General features: G+C 39.5%; 1 protein-coding gene across 1 annotated transcript in view; it reads right to left on the reverse strand.

Moving 5' to 3' along the window:
- The window catches only part of RBMS3 (RNA binding motif single stranded interacting protein 3), a 782,080-nt gene that overhangs the window by 30,891 nt on the left and 730,811 nt on the right, over positions 1-20,378 (reverse strand). Inside the window, exon 14 of the mRNA XM_038392245.2 lies at positions 2,148-2,258. Coding sequence (XP_038248173.2) covers positions 2,148-2,258 — 111 coding nt within the window. The remainder of the gene's footprint in view (positions 1-2,147; positions 2,259-20,378) is intronic.

Consider the following 20,378-nt stretch of genomic DNA (forward strand, 5'->3'; position numbering starts at 1 on the left):
CCATTTTGTTACCTAGACTCCTCGCATTGGTGTACAAACATTTTAATTTTTGCTGTTTGGACTCGCTCACATTTTGTACCCTATTAGGCACAGTCATTCTACAGCCAGTATAACCTATTAGACTAGTATCCACACCGCCCTCACTCCTTATATACATTCTCCTACCCATGGCTGTATCCTTTCTTACTTCATCTTCTTCCCTCTCAATGCTAAAATCTGGCGTGGAGATTTTCTGGACATCTCCCATCCATCTCCCCCCAATTCCTAGTTTAAAGCTCTCTTTATCAGTTGTGCCAGCCTCGATCCTAGAAGTCTATTTCCTTCCCTACTCAGATGAAGTCCATCCCGAGAGAACTGACCTCTGTCCGTGAATGCCTCCCAGTGGCCATACATCCCAAAGCCCTCCTTATAGCACCACTGCCTAAGCCATCTGTTGACAGTCATAATCTTATCAGACCTTTGTTGCCCTTCCCTAGGAACAGGAAGGATCCCGCTAAAGATCACCTGAGCCTCAATTTCCTTAAGTGTCTTCCCCAGCCTAGCATAGTCTCCCTTGATACTTTCCAGCGAGAATCTGGCTGTATCATTTGTTCCCACATGAAGGATAATTAGGGGATTCTTTCCCGCTCCCTTTAGGATCCTTTTCAACCTCAGGTCTACATCACGTATCTTAGCACCCGGAAGACAGCACACCCTTCTATTCTCAGGATCAGCTCTAGTTACAGGCCTGTCTATTCTTCTCAATAAAGAGTCCCCGATCACATATGCCTGCCTTTTCCTGGTGACAGTGCTATTCTCCAGTCTCTCCCCTGTTCCCTTTGGCTGCAAGTTCTTTCCATTCCTATTTTCCCTTACAATCCTCTTCAACCCATCCTGTATCCTCCTGGGGCTCATATTTGGTGTAGTCTCCCTTGACTCTTCCCCTTTTTCTATAGGACTAGCCTCTCTTCTCTTCTTCCTTACCCTTCCACCTTCAACAAGTACCTGCTGAGCCCCTTCTTCATTTTCCAACTCTGCAAACCTGTTCCTAAGCTCTATTTCTCCTTCAGTAGCCCGTCTTTTTCTCTGCCTGGTTCTTTGAGTCACATGTTTCCACTGACCACTTTCCTCATCCAGTCTCTCCTCAAAATTCCCCAGCCCTGCTTCCATCTGTGAGTCTGAGCTTTTCCCTTCAGATACCTCATATCTTTACTCCATCATCTGCTCAAACCCCTTCCTAAACTCAACCAGACTTTCCACCTGCATCTCCAAACCTCGGATCTTTTCCTCCATCAGCTCTATCAGACGGCATTTCATTCAGAAAAAACTCTTACCGGTTCCCCCCTCCAGGATCATGTACATACCACACCTTCCACATCCAGTCATCCTCAATGTGTCTTTCACTACAGGAGTCACTCCCACAGCTGCCTCTGTATCTGTCATCTCCTTCCCACCTAAATCCTGTTAATCTGGGAAACACAAGCCACACCAAAAAGACCACACACCCCCCAGCAAAAGCAAACCCCAAACAAGCACCACAAGCCAAACTCCCTTGCAAACTCCCACTCAAACTCCCCTATTTAGAGCTCTGTTTGCTAGCTCCTGTGCCGCTGCAGCTGTCTGAAATAGCTGTCTATTTGTTTGTTTATTGGCTGAAACATATAAAATAGATGGCAAAGAATGATGAACCAGCATATTCAGGCATTCTGAGAGATGAATAAAGTCTGATATAGCAACAAAAATGGGGAAAAAACCATTGAGGTTGGAATTAACTTGAACTAGATCTGGAAGGAAAGATGACACAATAAAGTATGTAAAGTAACAGTATAAGGAAGAAACAAATATGCCATATGCCAAATAAATGACTGCAAGACTCATAGAACGAACTACTGTGCCATGTTAAAGATGGTTAAATTTTTCCTTTAGTTAAAAAAAGCTTGTAGTGCCATTAGTGAAATTTAAGGAAAAATTCATATAAAGGGTATACTAGGTCTTCTAAGTAACTGTTAAAAATTAATAAGCTACGAAAAAAAGGATCTATGGAAATAAAATAAAATAAAAAGAATGAACTATTGGAAACTAAAGTGAGCAGAAATGACCTTGAGAACTCAGAAATTAATAAAACATTTTGCAAAATAGAAACAATGTAGCATATTCTCTGAACTTACCGTTCCTGTTGTGCCCAAGGAAAGGTGATTCATCTGTTGGGTCAGAGGGCCCATCATGCCTGCTGGCTGCATTGACATAGTGTGGTCCATTGTTGGCGTTATCACAGCACCCTGCAAATACACATGATTTCCACCTCAACATTTATTTTTTTAAAAAGTGTTCTTTAAATGAATGAATTTGGCTAATGCTTAATATTAATCTTAAGAGAGACTAAGATATCTGTCGTGAAATATATGTTGTTCCTATTGTACCCACGCATATATGACTAGTGAGGGTATATTATGCCAGTTCCAATTAAATGTCATTTTCGTCTTCATTGCTTCTAACAAAAACATATGGTCTGTCTATGGTGAATGCTACTGTACATGGCAAAATGCCTGTCATTTACATTTTCCATATCCTATATGGAACAATCTTACTCAGAGACACCACACATATGTCCCCAATTTTCCCTGGCTTTTAAAACCTTCAGTCTCTGATATATTCAACCTATAATGGTAATTAACTTGGATTTTTCAATTTCTCTTAAGAGCCCTTGTTTGTGACATTTTCCAGGTGATTGAGCAAGACTAGTTGTTGACAACCATTATGGGAGCAACATCTATTTTAAAAAATACACGTACACAGGTTTTAAATGCATTGCCCTCATTGTATTGTACCAAGGAGGTCGATAATAAACAGGACACAAGGTAAGGCAAGAACAAGACCCTAAACAAGAGAGAGAGAGAGAGAGAGAGAGAGAGAGAACGCCAAACAGAGAACTGTCAGGGAGAGCTGCTCTGTAACTTTCATCAGCAATCAAAGACCCTCTCGGTGCACTCCAAGGCTGCACATGGCTCGCTCCAGAGCTCCCAAATGCAAAATTCTACTCCCTGTGTGGGCTAGACTAGGTGTCTGAAGAATGGAGCGAGTTGCTCTTTCTTTCTCTGCCAAAGTCTGAACATATTCCATTCCCTGTGCTCCTTAGTAAGGAATGGACAAGGCACACAAACTTGGTAGACCACAACATGGGCTATAAAGATAATTAAGCAAGGGTAAATAACTTCAGATGTTTCCAGCTCTCTCTCTCAATATGAATTCCACAGTACACTCTGTGTGTCTGTGAATACATTGTAAAAATGTATACAGACACACTATTAAAGCCAGTAAAAAATGGGGAATTTTTTTGTGACATTTATATGAAAGGTTTGTCTCCTTTCTTCATCAAGATATTTCAAAGTCTGAATATTTTGACCCAGATCTATACAGGGGAATTCAGCATTAAGGATAACCCCCCACCCCCAAAATTCCTAAAAGCCATTGCATTGGTTCTCAAGTGACTGCCTCACATTTATTTTGCATGGTTGGAAATCGTTTCTAAGGATGAGACTGGAGGTGAGGTTTACCATATTTTCAGCTGCACGTAAGAAATAAAACAATTAGGGGGAATGCCAATCAACTTGTTCTGTCCTTACCAACATTTTTCCTTTATGCTTATGTCTGATTTGAGAATCTCACTGATTCCTGGACAAGTTTGTATTAATCACTGAGAAACAATGATCAAAAGGGGACTGGCTCAATTGATTGATCCCTTTTCTAAGATAGTACAGCATGTAGATACACACACACACGCTTTATATTACATACCAGACTACATTCATTTGCATTCATGTAAGTCACTAGAGAAATGCAGCAAAGGACACTATACGAAATATAAAATCTCCAAAGAATAGTTGTGATATTCCAGTATGAATTCTTGTTAAATATCAATGGGCTTATTACTGTGCATGTTCCAAATCCTTCTTCTTTGTGCCAATTTTTGCTTCTTATTTTTGGCTGCTGCATTTAGTATTAGCTTAGATGAAACTACAATAGAGAAATTCATTCAAATTAACTGCAATACTGCCACTATTTACCTTGGTTGGAACAACTCTCTTAAAATTAGTGTTTCTACAAACCTTCATCACAGATATTTTCTTCATCAGATCTTGATCTTCTCCTCCTCCTCACACATAAAATGATATTCTTTTTCTTCACCCTATTCTATCTATAGCCCTAATTGTAACCCATTTTCTTATTATCCTTTCTACTAACAAATGTCAGAGAATCCACCCTTAGTAAACCTTTTGGGTGTAAAATAAGCCCACTCAACAGTTAATATGAGAGTAAAAGCAAGAGTCTGCAGTAGCACCTTGCTCCAGGAAACTGCATTTTGGCCAGGTGTTCAGCTTCACATAGCCTGGGATTCCAGACCTGCTCCTGAACTTGAGATCTTGGAACATGTGTCCCCGAATCTCAAGTACGCTATTGGGTTATAGTAAGAATTCATGAAAATATGCAGTTATAGTCAGAACCCAGAATCAGGCAATTTTTGTGTGTCGAAACACTAAAGCTTAAACTGAGTTTAACAGAAAAAAAAAAAGATCCCAGGCATCTCTGCAAGCAGTTTTCTCCTTTGCCCTGGAGACGGCCTATTTCCTCAGAGACATCAGTGATGGATGATTTTAGCTCCGGACTACGATAGGACATGCAAAAATGCACATATGCATTCCCAGAGCATATGTGTGGGGCTGACCAATGAAAGCCCTTTCTGGTACACCGAAAGAACCGACTCCCAACAGTTGTAGCAGTGGCAATTAATTTGGGAGGCTCCCAAGGACAGTAAAAGCCTAGCTCACCTTTCTGATATTTCTGTTGCAAAAGGCATGGTTGGAGGAACTTGGTTTGGTTACAGATGTGACAGACTGATGGTCACAATGTATAAATTCAGAACCCTGGCAATCAAGGATGGACAGCAGCAAGGAAAGTTTTGTGATTTAGTATTGTAAATACAAGTGCCAGACATGCAGTGGAAAAGTTAAGGAGAAAATGTTTCTTTCAGTAAGCAAAACACAGTTACTGTGAATAAATTATTTTTAAAAATATAGGTCTTGAGGAAAATATATATCCAATAAAAAGATATATACTTGGAGATAACTATTTTTTGTTTAAATTAGTGGTTACTGAGAACATAAACGTTATCGTCTCAAAGTTTACACTGTCCACCACACTAGAAATAAGGGTGGGGAAAACAAGGATCTGTAGCTTTCTGATCATAATTTATCAGACAGAGAACTTAAACAGCTTGAAGCAGACAGTTACCTAGAGCAGAGAACTATATGCATTTGCCAGTCCATTAATTCACCAGAGTTTGCAGAATCCTCTTGTGATCATGTAGGAAAAAAATTATACTTAATAAAGGAAATACTGTCTGGTTGTTAAGGCAACACCATAATGCATTTAATAAAACATGCTGTCAAGTCCATTTGTATCCAACTTATTTAGCTGTAGAAGGCAGCAATACCTCATGTCAGATGTTGCCACTCGCATGCAAGGTAATTTAGTTTACTCACAATATACAGTATGTGTCCTCTCATGGCCCCACTTGGCTAGTGGCGAGGCTAAAGGGAACATGTTTTTCATTTTAACATCTTTGGATGTCTGAGTTTACTCAGTTTGTAAATTATATAGAAAAACACCTTAAGACTCTGTAATTCTATTAAAGGCCAAGTCTAGTTTAAAAAAAAACCCTGCAGGTGAATTAATGATGAAGTTTTTACCACTGTCTTTGCCAAATAAAGTTGCTAGTGCCTGCCAGTTACTTAGGTTTGCTCTGCTGTCTCTAAGGATTAGATTTTCACAGTTTCTGCAGGGAATTTCCAACATCAGCATGGAGTAGACTGTCAAACTGTTACACTTGTCCTGTGTGTCACACATGGAAAGGGACTTGCTTAGCAATTTTTTAAAGGTAATTTCAACATCTTTAAACCATGATTGGTAATTCAGTGAGATTTATGGATTTTTCTTCAGAGAATTGTCTGGGATCCCAATCACAACTGTTATTAAAGTACTTCAAATAAAACTGCATACTTCAATTTATCATGGAAATCAACCTCCTGTGGGCTAGCAAGGTTGATGGGTGGGACTAAAATGTTTTTTGTTTGATAACAAAATCAAACAAGGAAAAGCATTTATGTCCTTCAAATAATGAAAAAGGACAAAGGGTTAGTTGTCTGGATTTGTCAAAGGAGCAAACTGTTTGACAAACAATTCTACCTCCCTGTGAGGGGCTGAAAGGGGATTTGGAGAGCCTAAAGCTTTGTAGTCATATGTGACCTTTGGTTTTCCAAATAACTCTTGCCTTCGGACTCCTTGAACCAAAATCACTCTAAATTACTAGCCGCCATCAGAAATACCACAGTATTAGACACTTACAAATGCGCAAACAATTTTCTCACATCTATCCTAACACTACTGTCTCTGTACATAGGCTGCATGTATATGTCATATATCCTATACAAAGAAGCATATATACTAGATATCCAGAACCAGTCACAAACCATGAGATTTTTTTTATATCACACTTTCTGTCCATCTTGGGTGCCACTGATTGCATGTATATTTCCATTACACCAACAGCTCATCACCAACATGTGAACAGTCACAAACATGAATCATTCTTTTAAATAATACGCAGCACACAGTAAAACCAAGTACAACATTACTTGCTTGCAAGGTATCCAGAACCAACTCATGGCTCCTGCAGTCTTAGCTAACACACTATGGGAAATCAGTTTTTAACTGGACATACAACAAGGCTATTGGGCAGTTCATTAATTGTTTCATGTATTATATATCCCCCTCAGCTAATATCTCAATGCTCATCTCTTTCTTTGACAGCAATCACTGCTTATCTATTGAGAAGATAGATAATGACTTCTCTTTCAAGTCTCCAAGCTTTCTCAGAAAAATTAAAATTATGCTGAATAACTCACCAATTGATCACTGAAAGAACCTTTGGTACTATCATTAAAAATGCACTTTCAATGCCTAGAACACTTTGGCAATACAGTACCCTTTTAAAGTTGGCAAGATATTTTTGGTATGCGGCCTGTTATGCAATACTGCCAATATTGGATTAGCTTTACTAGAAGCGGAGATTATAGAGTCAAATAATAATGAACCCCGGGCAGATTAAAAAGAAAACAGCCCACTGAGGATTACTTCTCATATCCAACCAGTAAGAACTTACTTCTATTCAGAATTTTTAAACAATTAGGGGACTAGGGCACATGATTTACGAGGAGAGGCTGAGGAAACTGGGGTTATTTAATCTGCAGAAGAGAAGAGTGAGGGGGGATTTGATAGCAGCCTTCAATTACCTGAACGGGGGTTCCAAATAGGATGGAGCTAGGCAGTTCTCAGTGGTGGCAGATGATGGAACAAGAAGCAATGATCTCAAGTTGCAGTGTGGGAGGACTATGTTGGATATTAGGAAACACTATTTTACTAGGAGGGTGATGAAGCACGGGAATAGGTTACGTAGGGAGGTGGTGGAATCTCCCTCCTTAGAGGTTTTTAAGGCCTGGCTTGACAAAACCTTGGCTGGGATGATTTAGTTGGTGTTGGTCCTGCTTTGAGCAGGGGATTGTACTAGATGACCTCCTGAGGTCTCTTCCAACCCTAATATTTTATGATTCTATGAACAATTGATTCTCTTGGTTAATATATTGGTATATGTGTGTGTATGTATATTTTATTTATATATACACACACACATTTATTTTTATATATATATAAATAAATAAATAGATTGGAGAAGTTCTACAGAAGGTCAGACTAGATTATCACAATAGTGCCTTCTGGCCTTGCAATCTAAAAATATAAAATTGTGCATACTTTTTGGCTTTGAAAAAGAACAAATATGAAAGAGGTATTTATACCTTAGTCACCTCAAAAGATGGATTATGCACAAACAGTAAACCATGGAATATCTAGCAAGTAAGAGAATATGAAAATGGATACGTGAATTGGCAAATAAATTTACTACACAATAGTAAGTGGAATACATATATAAATTAATATATAATAATATCATTCATAAAGTCTGGAGAAAGGCTGGCTTCAGAAATAAAGGTGTATCTCCTATCAGATCATCTGTTATATGGCAAAAAAGCATGAAAATAGAGGCTAAAACAAGAAGTTGTTTACTTAGTACTCAAGTGTGGTTTATTTAACTACACACCCCATGGGGCACATTATGATTTCTGCTGCTCTATTGTAAACCTAGAGTAATTCTATTGAAGTATGAATCAGAAATCCTCTGAGCTTTATTCACAATACCCTGTTCTTCTATAAGGCCCTAGGGTCCATGGTCTATGAACACATCTTCCATATAAAAGGTGAATATATTTGTTGGAGATATTTTTGTTAATTTATCATTTACAGACTGACTTTAATATATACATGCCTTTCTATGGAATCAGAGAAAATCAGAGAAGAAAGTTAAATACAGCCACTATTATATTAAGCAAACTATGCTTTTTAAAGAGTGGTAGCCCTGTTAGTCTGTATCAGCAAAAAGAAAGAGGAGTACTTGTGGCACCTTAGAGACTAGCAAATTTATTTGAGCTTAATTTAGTCTCCAAGGTTCCACAAATACTCCTTGTTCTTAATGCTTTTTAAGTAATTGCCAACATCAAAAGGCATATGCAATATTATTTGTTATGTTGGCCCAATGAAATGCATCCACTTTGAAAAACAGCGAGTGACTTAACAATAGTTGGATGATACATGTTTAGACAGGTGGGCAAGGATGGCTAGTTAGTGCTGAGATTTCTGGAGTAATGAGCTATACAAATATTGTCTGCTTTTTCCTAGTGTTGTGAGACTGATGTTGAATTAAAAATACAATTACTGTCTGGAAAGTTTTTAACTTTCACAGTTTAAAAATTCACAGTAAGCATTTGCTTAGTTTACTGTTTACTTTTTGAGTTTTATATACACACACAACTGTTTATTCAGGAAGTTCTAACGGGTTTATAAATCATTGCCATAATATCAGAGCCAAACCAATAACCATTACAACCATGAGTTGGGTTTTTGTTTTTTGTTTTTTGCTTAGAGAAAGTTTATGCAGTAATATAAACATCACATCTTCCTATTTAACAGAGTATTATCATATTACAGAGCGAGCCTCTTTACCCTATCCAAGATATGTTGTTTCTGGTGAATTTATTGAACTGAGTGAACCTATCAACTCTACTCATATTTATCAAATCAGGCGTGTCTATCAAATGTTAATATTAAAAAAACTGGTACAGATGCTCTACGGTGTTTTTTTATTTGCAAATGACTATATTTTATCTGAATATTGAATAAAGATAACCAAATGTCTAATTCTATTTATCCACTGTCTGTTTTCCTGCGTATGAAACTGATGCATTATATTTTCCATAACAACCACCTCCCATATTTTTTGGAACCATTCCTCTGGTTTTGGATTATCTTTCTTTTTCCAGTGTAGTCTAGAGTCTAGTAGCAGATGAGAGAGATTAATTCTTCATTTCCGCTCCAAGCGGATTGCCAAAGGCTCATTTTTTAGTAAATATCCAACAATTTGTGATAGTTGGTTACAAATTGCTAATTTCTTTAGGTTTTTCAAGGTTGTCAGACTAGTGGAAAACTAGAAGTGGGACCACACTACAGCCTTGGTTCCAAACCACCTCAAATTTGGGAATGTTCAAAATCAGTTCTGGATCCATGTCCTTCTCTCCCTGTACCTCTGTGCCTTCTCCTATTGTCTCAGGGCTATTTTTATAATGAGCCCTGAAACTGGATCCCCAAATCTGAATATTCCTGATCTGTGGGTAAATTCAGATTCTGATCTGAGCCAGATCTGAACTTCACACCTCAGTCAATCTATCACACCTTCGCAGCTTTATGAAACGGAACATACGTAAAGCAACGTATATGCCTCATTGTTTGTAATAGGGTGTGCTTCCCAGACCACTCCTAAGAAAGCTGAAGCAAAATAAGTAGTCATGGGATAAGAGGGAAGTCCTCTCATGGATCAGTACTGCTTAAAATATAGGCAACAAAGGGTAGGAACAAATGGTCAGTTTTCAGAATGGAGAGAGGTAAACAGTGGTTTCCCCCAGGGGTCTGTACTGGGACCAGTCCTATTCAACATATTCATAAATGATCTGGGAAAAGGGCTAAACAGTGAGATGACAAAATTTGCAGATAATACAAAACTATTATACAAGATAGTTAAGTCCCAGGCAGAATGCAAAGAGCTATAAAAGGATCTCTCAAAACTGGGTACTGGGCAACAAAATGGCAGATGAAATTCAATGTTGATAAATACAAAGTAATGCACATTGGAAAACATAATCCCAACTATACATACTATGCAGAGAGGGTCTAAAATAGTTGTTATCACTCAAGAAAGATCTTGGAGTCACTGTGGATAGTTCTCTGAAAACATCCACTAAATGTGCAGGGGCAGTCAAAAAAATGAACAGAATGTTGGAAATCTTCAAGAAAGGGATAGAAAATAAGACAGAAAATATCATATTGACTCTATATCAATCCATGGTACGCCCATATCGTGAATTCTGCATGCAAATTTGGTCACCCCATCTCAAAAAATAAATATTGGAATTGAAAAAGGTTCAGAAAAGGGCAACTAAAATGATTAGGGGTATGGAACAGCTGCCATATAAGGAGAGATTAATACGATTGGGACTTTTCAGCTTGGAAAAGAGATGACTAAGGGGGGGATATGATAGAGGTCCATAAAATCACGATTGGTGTGGAGAAAGTAAATAAGGAAGTCTTATTTACTCCTTCTCATAACACAATAACTAGGGGGTCACCAAATGATATTAATAGGTAGCAGGTTTAAAACAAACAAAAGGAAGTATTTTTTCATACAACGCACAGTCAACCTGTGGAACTCCTAGCCAGAGGATGTTGTGAAGGTTAAGACTATAATAGGGTCAAAAAACAACTAGATAAATTCATGGAGGATAGGTCCATCAATGGCTATTAGCCGGGATGGGCAGGGATGGTGTCCCAAGTCTCTGTTTGCCAGAAGCTGGGAATGGGCAACAAGGAATGGATCACTTGATGGTTACCTGTTCTATTAATTCCCTCTGGGGCACCTGGCATTGGCCACTGTCAGAAGACAGGATACTGAGCTAGATGGACCTTTGGTCTGACCCAATATGGCCATTCTTAATTAGGCCAGGTGAGCTCAAGCAGCCAGATAAGCTTCAAACGGGGAAGTTTTAGGCTGAATGGAGGGCACTAACTAGGAGAAAGCACACTTTTGAGGGAACAGGCGGGGCTTCTATAAAGCCAGGAGGCTGGCAACAGTCAGGGCCTTTTGTCTTTCTCTCGGAGGCAAGGAAGAAGAGGCTATAGGAACCCCCGAGGAAAGGAATAGGAACCTAGGAGGAAGGGTTTACCTACTAGCCATAAGAGAGAGGGATCTGACTAGCAAGGCTGGAAAATGAAAAGGTTAGAGAAGCAGTACAGGGGTGAGAGCAGAACATCAGATGTAGCCACAGACCTCAGCTGCTTGCTGTAGAGCACTGGACTTAGGGCAGGACCTGTTGTCTTCTATCCCTGTAGCTTCATGCTGCTTCCCATGGTCTGACACACAGAGTTATGGATGATGTACAGATACCCATCCACTGCTAGGACAATAGCATAAGAGAGGGTAGAAATAGCTGTAGCAGGGGGGATGAAATAGGGTATGGCTGAAGCACTGAAGAAGGTTCACAAGCAAAGTAATACTTACAGTGGAACCAATCAGTATACCTCACAGATTGGGAAGAACCAAGATGGTCCTCTGTAGAGAATTCATTATTATTTGATGTTCTATTGGAACTGAATAAATCATAGGGTTCATGATGCCTGGGTGCTTGGTATCTTAGGATGCCCTAAAAAAATGGCGTAGAGATGGAGGTTTTGGTGCGAACTAAAAGTTGTTTATGTCACCCAATGTCAAAATTTAACCAGAGGAGTGCAGTCCTTATATACAAAGTAAGATGTGGACTAATAAACCAAAACCATACATATAGAGAATGCATTTATGAAGTGGAAGTACTAAATTTTAAACCAAATAGGAGAAGTCTGCAGCAGTGGGATTTCAAGAGCCCCAGTCTGTACCTTTGCTATTACTGCTTCCAGGGTGTTTTCCCTGCAACCTTTCCCCTTCACGCTTGTCTCTGACAAGTGTCATCTCTGACACTTCCAGTTCATCCTATTCCAGGGATCTCAGCCTTGAGTACTTTAAACAGAAAAAGCACAGAACCATAGGGCTTCCCAAAGGCCACTTCCTCTCCCACAATGACTGTGTCCCCTGTCACAAATAAAATATAACAACTCCCAAATATGCACAAAGATGATTATCTAAAAGACCAAAGCTGTACAATAAACATTTACATATTAGTTTCTGGTTTCAGAGTAGCAGCCGTGTTAGTCTGTATTCGCAAAAAGAAAAGGAGTACTTGTGGCACCTTAGAGACTAACAAATTTATTAGAGCATAAGCTTTCGTGAGCTACAGCTGCATCCGATGAAGTGAGCTGTAGCTCACGAAAGCTTATGCTCTAATAAATTTGTTAGTCTCTAAGGTGCCACAAGTACTCCTTTTCTTTTTATATTAGTTTCTGAAACCACTGTGATTCTCCAAACTTTTACTATCATGTTTGTGGCTGCTTTGAGATGGGCCATTTATCATCACTGTTTCATGCTGGAGTTGAAGAGATAATTAACTTTATTCTGTTACTTCCTGCACTTCAGTTTGGGCAGTTTGCACACAATTCTACACTAACTTCACATAATCAGCAGCCATAATGGTGCTTTTCCTTTTTCCAAGCATGACAATCATTCACTAATTGATCCTCACAATTATCCTGACAAGGCAGCTAGGCATTAGCATCCCCAGCTGACAGACGGGGGCAGGAGGAGAACAAAGGTAGTGGCATGTCCCAAGAGTGAGCGTCTCTGTATCAGAAGAGGAATTGCTGAACCCCCAGCCTGTGCTTAAACTAGTCACAGCACACCCTTCTATCTGACTTCGATGTATTTTATATAATACTTATGCATCAGGGAAGATTTAGTCCAGAGGTAATTATGGAAGAAAATCTGATGGTAAACTGGACAAAATATCTTTGATTAAACTTTTCCATTGAAAAATCATCAAACCAAATGTTCACAGAACCACACCGATTTTGATGAAAATTTTGTCAGGTGAGGGAGAAAGACTCTCTATAGGCTGGTGTTTAGGGCATAGCCTAACACATGAGGGACCCAGGTTCAAATCCCTGCTCTGAATCTGGGATATTGAGAACTTCCATTTCATAAAACCTTTTGAAAGGTCTCAGAACAAAAGCCAATTTTGAAACCTCAAAATGTTTTGCAAAACAGAATTGTTGTTTTCTGGCAAGCCCTACTAGATCATTAATATTGGATGTATGACAGGATGTTATGCTTGGCTTCCATTGTTCTATTTATGTTTTGCATACTGTTGATCAGGACTAGATTTCTTCTACAGATGTTTTTCTTTTGATTTCCTCCAACGCTTTGTGAACTGCAAAGGTCCTATCAAATTAGAGAAGGATCTTCTTCCATGTGACAGATGGCTAACACATATTCCCCATACATGGGAAACAGCATTCCAGCTGTCCTCAGGACTGGTTTCACAAGGAAGAGAATGCAATTTCCTCTTAATTTAGGGTGATATTCAGCTAATATTTCTTGTCACAAATAGTTCTTCTGTGTTCCACCCCTTCATGCACATAACTAAGTGTGAAAATTGAGTTGATGGCATAACCTGGTTCTGACAAGGTGCAAAAGTGAAATGATTTTAATAGCACAATTAAATCCAGACTCAGCTTCAATGTTTAGCCTGAACTATGAATCTCTCTCCATTATTCAAACCATGACTTTTAGAAGCTAAATGTTCAGAGGGACCCCAAGCCAGACTCCAAATTTTCATCTACAAACCTTTGCACAGCTAAACACTTGTGATTGTTCATACAAAGAGAACTTCACAAAACCCTTTTTGTGTGCAAATTTAGGCAACCATGCTATTTATTTAAAGATGTGTTCCTTAAAATGTAACTGAATTCTTGTAACTTTTTTCAGAGTAGCAGCCGTGTTAGTCTGTATTCGCAAAAAGAAAAGGAGTACTTGTGGCACCTTACATAATGACAGGTTTCAGAGTAGCAGCCGTGTTAGTCTGTATTCGCAAAAAGAAAAGGAGTACCCGTGGCACCTTAGAGACTAACAAATTTATTAGAGCATAAGCTTTCATGAGCTACAGCTCACTTCATCGGATGCATTTGGTGGAAAAAACAGAGGAGAGATATATACACACACAGAGAACATGAAACAATGGGTTTATCATACACACTGTAAGGAGGTTTCAGAGTAGCAGCCGTGTTAGTCTGTATTCGCAAAAAGAAAAGCAGTACTTGTGGCACCTTAGAGACTAACAAATTTATTAGAGTATAAGCTTTCGTGAGCTACAGCACTTCATCGGATGCATTTGGTGGAAAAAACAGAGGAGAGATTTATATACACACACAGAGAACATGAAACAATGGGTTTATCATACACACTGTAAGGAGAGTGATCACTTAAGATAAGCCATCACCAGCAGCAGGGGGGGGAAAGGAGGAAAACCTTTCATGGTGACAAGCAAGGTAGGCTAATTCCAGCAGTTAACAAGAATATCAGAGGAACAGTGGGGGGTGAGGTGGGGGGGAGAAATACCATGGGGAAATAGTTTTACTTTGTGTAATGACTCATCCATTCCCAGTCTCTATTCAAACCTAAGTTAATTGTATCCAGTTTGCAAATTAACTCCAATTCAGCAGTCTCTCGTTGGAGTCTGTTTTTGAAGCTTTTTTGTTGAAGAATAGCCACCCTTAGGTCTATAATCGAGTGACCAGAGAGATTGATAGACAAGATCTCTATCATGCATTCCTACAACTACAATACCCACCTGCTGAAGTGAAGAAACAGATTGACAGAGCCAGAAGAGTACCCAGAAGTCACCTACTACAGGATAGGCCCAACAAAGAAAAGAACAGAACGCCACTAGCCATCACCTTCAGCCCCCAACTAAAACCTCTCCAACGCATCATCAAGGATCTACAACCTATCCTGAAGGACGACCCATCACTCTCACAGATATTGGGAGACAGGCCAGTCCTTGCTTACAGACAGCCCCCCAATCTGAAGCAAATACTCACCAGCAACCACACACCACACAACAGAACCACTAACCCAGGAACCTATCCTTGCAACAAAGCCCGTTGCCAACTCTGTCCACATATCTATTCAGGGGATACCATCATAGGGCCTAATCACATCAGCCACACTATCAGAGGCTTGTTCACCTGCGCATCTACCAATGTGATATATGCCATCATGGGCCAGCAATGCCCCTCTGCCATGTACATTGGCCAAACTGGACAGTCTCTACGTAAAAGAATGAATGGACACAAATCAGACGTCAAGAATTATAACATTCAAAAACCAGTTGGAGAACACTTCAATCTCTCTGGTCACTCGATTACAGACCAAGAGTGGCTATCCTTCAACAAAAAAGCTTCAAAAACAGACTCCAACGAGAGACTGCTCAATTGGAATTAATTTGCAAACTGGATACAATTAACTTAGGCTTGAATAGAGACTGGGAATGGATGAGTCAGTACACAAAGTAAAACTATTTCCCCATGGTATTTCTCCCCCCCACCCCACGCCCACTGTTTCTCTGATATTCTTGTTAACTGCTGGAATTAGCCTACCTTGCTTGTCACCATGAAAGGTTTTCCTCCTTTCCCCCCCCTGCTGCTGGTGATGGCTTATCTTAAGTGATCACTCTCCTTACAGTTTTTTTCCACCAAATGCATCCGATGAAGTGAGCTGTAGCTCACGAAAGCTTATGCTCTAATAAATTTGTTAGTCTCTAAGGTGCCACAAGTACTCCTTTTCTCCTTACAGTGTGTATGATAAACCCATTGTTTCATGTTCTCTGTGTGTGTATATATCTCTCCTCTGTTTTTTCCACCAAATGCATCCGATGAAGTGAGCTGTAGCTCACGAAAGCTTATGCTCTAATAAATTTGTTAGTCTCTAAGGTGCCACAAGTACTCCTTTTCTTTTTGTAACTTTTTTGTAACTTTAAATCCATTATTTCCATTGTATACAAATATGTAAAACAAACAAACTAAAACAAAGCAGTTGTAATATCTTTTAAAACTTCCTAATTCTGTGCATTATTTATGCAACAATGAGTCAGGGCTTCAGTAACTGTACAAATAAAATAACTATTTCCCCAGTAATGCTATGGACCACTCATTAGGAAATGCTCTTCCACTAGATAGTGCAATACAAAATTGTAATTTTTAACACGTTCCACTATAAATATATTGTTTCAAAACTGAGAAAAAACATACTTCCTCATCAATTAACCTAGGTTTTTTTTTTGAGATATCTTAATCTACCAGCTGAATGCAATATCACTGATGTAATACTTCTGAAAGCTTTATTTTGTGTCAAAGCTGTAGCCTTGGGGGAAATCTGCAGAGAGGAGTCAGCCAGAGACTCCAGCTGGAGGCCCAGAAGCAGCCAAAATGATATGTGTGTGTGTGTGTGTTTCTGCAAAATGGGGCCCAGCCCCGCAGCACCCAGAACCCTGTGCAGGGGAGAACCTTACTCACTCTGCAGATACTAGGATCCAGGTGGTGGCTTCTCTTCCCTCCTCCTCCACCATGTGGCCCTGGGGAAAAGCTGCAGGGAGAAGCCAGCCACAGACTCCTGCTGGGAGGACCATAAGCAGCCAAAGCGGAGACCTTTAGACCAGGAGTTGTCAAACTGGGGGTCATGACCCCTCAGGGGGTCGCAAGGTTATTACATGGCGGGGTCACGAATGTCAACCTCCACCCCAAACCCTGCTTCGCCTCCAGCGTTTATAATAGTGCTAAATATATAAAAAAAGTGTTTTTAATTTATAAGGGAGGGGTCGCACTCAGAGCTTGCTGTGTGAAAGGGGTCACCAATACAAATGTTTGAGAACCACTGCTTTAGACCTTAGGAGAACTTTCTACAGTTTTGACTGGATTTTCTCTGCCCTGTGCTGATTGGCTGTTTGCTCCAACTTCTCCCTCACTCAGACTCTGTTCCCCTCAGCTTCACTCCATGCCTTCCCCTCTGACAGTAGCAAAAACCCAGGTACTAATTCAGATCTTATTTAATCTGGTGTAAATTGAGGGGAACTAAATTTAAATCACTTGAGGTACAAGTGCTGTAAATGCAATCAGAATCAAGGTCTTATTTTTGTGTCACAACTCAGCTAGTATGACTCTGTATAAACATAGGGAGCTGATCTGCTCAGTAACCAGGTGCTATTTTCAAGTCCCCATTTAGATTAGAACCTTTCTTTAAGACACCTCCAATTAAACCAGCCAGCATATTACAATCATGATGGACCTTTTGAAAACCTCCCTTGTACCGGAGGTTTCCAAAGTGCTCTACAAACTATATGATCGGCTATATATAGGATTTAGAAAGGGGCCTAATCTCAAAGTTCTGACATGGATTTGGACCTGCATCTGAACTTCCTTAATTCCATGAGTGTTCAGAACTGGAGTTACAGACTGGACCATTATAGATAAAGGATCAAAGATCTGAGGTGGTTTGGATCATATGCTCCTGCTAAAGTCAAATCAGTAAGAGAATTACTTTACCAGCCATTCAAATGTAAACATATCTGAAGTGAAACACAAAGTGTTTAACAGAAACCTACTTTGTTTCACCCTTTGTTTTTCAAAAGTAAAAATATTGAGGACTAAGGATCTGAAACAAGCAGGAAGTGATTTGTTTAAAAAAGATGGATTGTATTGCTGTGTTCTTTAAATTATCATCTAAAGAAGGTTCAGAGCCTGATTCTGCAAAGACTTACTGCTTATTTTATATACCTGTACTAACTAAAAATGACTGAATTGATTATATTTTCCAAATGTTGTTCAAATAAAGTCACTCTTGGGCTGAGATCTTCCTGACAACGTTTCAGTCTGGAGCACATTTTTACAGCTGAGTTGCTATTGCCCTTAAAAATATGAGTTCATACTGGAAAATGCTGGCAGCCCCCTTAACTATTGTATAGCAGAGAGCACAGCTGTAACATGTTAAATAACTTGTAAGTATGTAGGGGAATAGAATAGCAAAGAGGACTAGAACTAGCAAAGGGATCCTTTCAACTCTAGATCACTGGTTCTGAATGTTGCTGAAGTTGTGAGTGACTGAAAGTCATTACAACCTTACAGCTGTTCAGTTATGTCCAAGCATCAGCTACCAATGAACAGGCACAGACAATCACAAAAACCCGATTGCAACTGGTATGCTCAGCAGACTCATCAAGAATTGAATAAGTGTGAAGATTTAACTTCTCCTTCACCCCAGATTAGTACCTCCAGGTCAGGGTTGAAGCATATTGATGAACAGTATAGAGAATTTTGCATGGTCACTGCCCCTGCTGACTATTCTGTGGATAGAGAGCATCATTCACCAGGGCTGTTGCTATGGTACCTTTCAGGAGCACTGTGTTTGTTTATTTAAAAAAAAACATTAACTGTTGAGGAATGGTCCCAGCAGTGCTCACCTGCTGTGTTGCTGGCTGTGCCACATCCAGCCTACCCTTCCACTGATTACAAAGGAATGTAAACAGATGACACTAGAACAAGAGCACTAGATGCAAAATAGTTAACAATTGACTTCTGCAGCTTGCACAACTACATAAATGCATGGAATGAAAGTACTTCATTGTTTAACTTTTCTTCAAAACAACTACTATTTGCTTTACTCTCCTTCAGCCCACGTGAAAAATACAAGTCAAAATTTTCAAAGGTGTATGCCTAAACTTAGAGATCTAAATACACATCCAGGCACCAAAAAATGTAACTGGATTATTGAGTGCTCAATACCCACATCTCCACAGGCTTGTGAACGGTGGCAGTTCAGCACATCTGAAAATCATGATACCCATTTAACTGCATAAACATATTGCGTTTACTTTAGGCACCCCCTTTGAAAATTTCAGCCAAGGCAATCTGGAAGAATGAACTTGGAGTTCACTACTTTAATTCCATAACATGAAGGGGTTTTTATACGTTACAGTAACTAGGACAAATTCCCCTGACAAATTATTATCTATACACATTTCAGTTGTCTCCACGTATGTTTTTAATTATAGCTTTTTAGTGCAACATTGTGTCCTAGCAGCCATTATATACACATGTGTGCACGCACACACACACAGTGGTCATATCCTGACCCATGATGAGTGAAGAGATGCTTTATTCTCTCATGAAGTAAACTTTTTTTGACCTCCATGCAGAGGCTAACTTAAAGAAATTCTGATTGATATCAGAGGCAGCTCTCTGGACCAGCAGACAGTTTTCCTTGCAGTTGTCTGAATATTTTAGTGGTACCACGTTTTGCCCGAAGGAAAAAAAAAGTCTGTTTTGTTTTCATTGGCACCTGGAAACAAAACTATTATTGGCCTCTGCACCAAGTTGTTCACTGTTGATATGCCAGGGCCAGGGAATAGCAATTTAAGAATTCTCAAGGTCTTTTCCTACCAATTATACACAGCCAATGGAAGGCTATTCTTCATGTACAGGGATGTTTGATGAAGAGTTGTCTATTAATATGCTAAGGTTCTGCAATGAGACCATCTCTTATAATGTAGATTACCTTACTTGGCTGCAAAGCAAAAAAGAAAGTGGGTATCCACTAATGCAGAATATGCACTAGAGGCAGCTTTAGATTCAGGCTAGATAAGCAGCCATTGCACACATTTTGGAGGTGGGGATGGGGGGAGAAATCAGTCCACTGTGTGTTAAGGAAGAAGTCCACTGCATGAGGAAGCCTTTGGTAAGAAAATCCCTGTGAATAGTGTGGGCTGCAGGAATAGTCCAACTGGCCAGGGTCTATGTGTCCTGCAAGTCCTAGAAAAGAGCAGGGGACAGCCTGGGAGGAAAAGGATACACAAAACAGCCAAGGGGAGGTGAAAGAGAAATATATGGGAGAGAAATGGATGAGGGACCCACTTTGTTTACCTGGAAGCTATGGGAAAAAGAGAGAAAACACTTAAAATAATTCCAGCATAGCAATAACCCAGGGAGGCCTTTACGCGCACTATACAGCTGTGAATTTGGGTCTACTGGAACCAAGTAAAAGTTGCTATGTCTTAAAGATCAAAACACATAAACTAAAAATAGATACTCAGGTAAACTCAAATGAACAACAGTATCTTGGCATTCATATTTATATTCTTCACTGGCTTTTTGAACCGAGTTGAAGCTGACAAACTCAGACTAGAAATAAGGCATAAATGTTAATGGTC

Source organism: Dermochelys coriacea, chromosome 2, assembly GCF_009764565.3.
Source record: "Dermochelys coriacea isolate rDerCor1 chromosome 2, rDerCor1.pri.v4, whole genome shotgun sequence".
In the NCBI taxonomy this organism is placed as follows: domain Eukaryota; kingdom Metazoa; phylum Chordata; order Testudines; family Dermochelyidae; genus Dermochelys; species Dermochelys coriacea.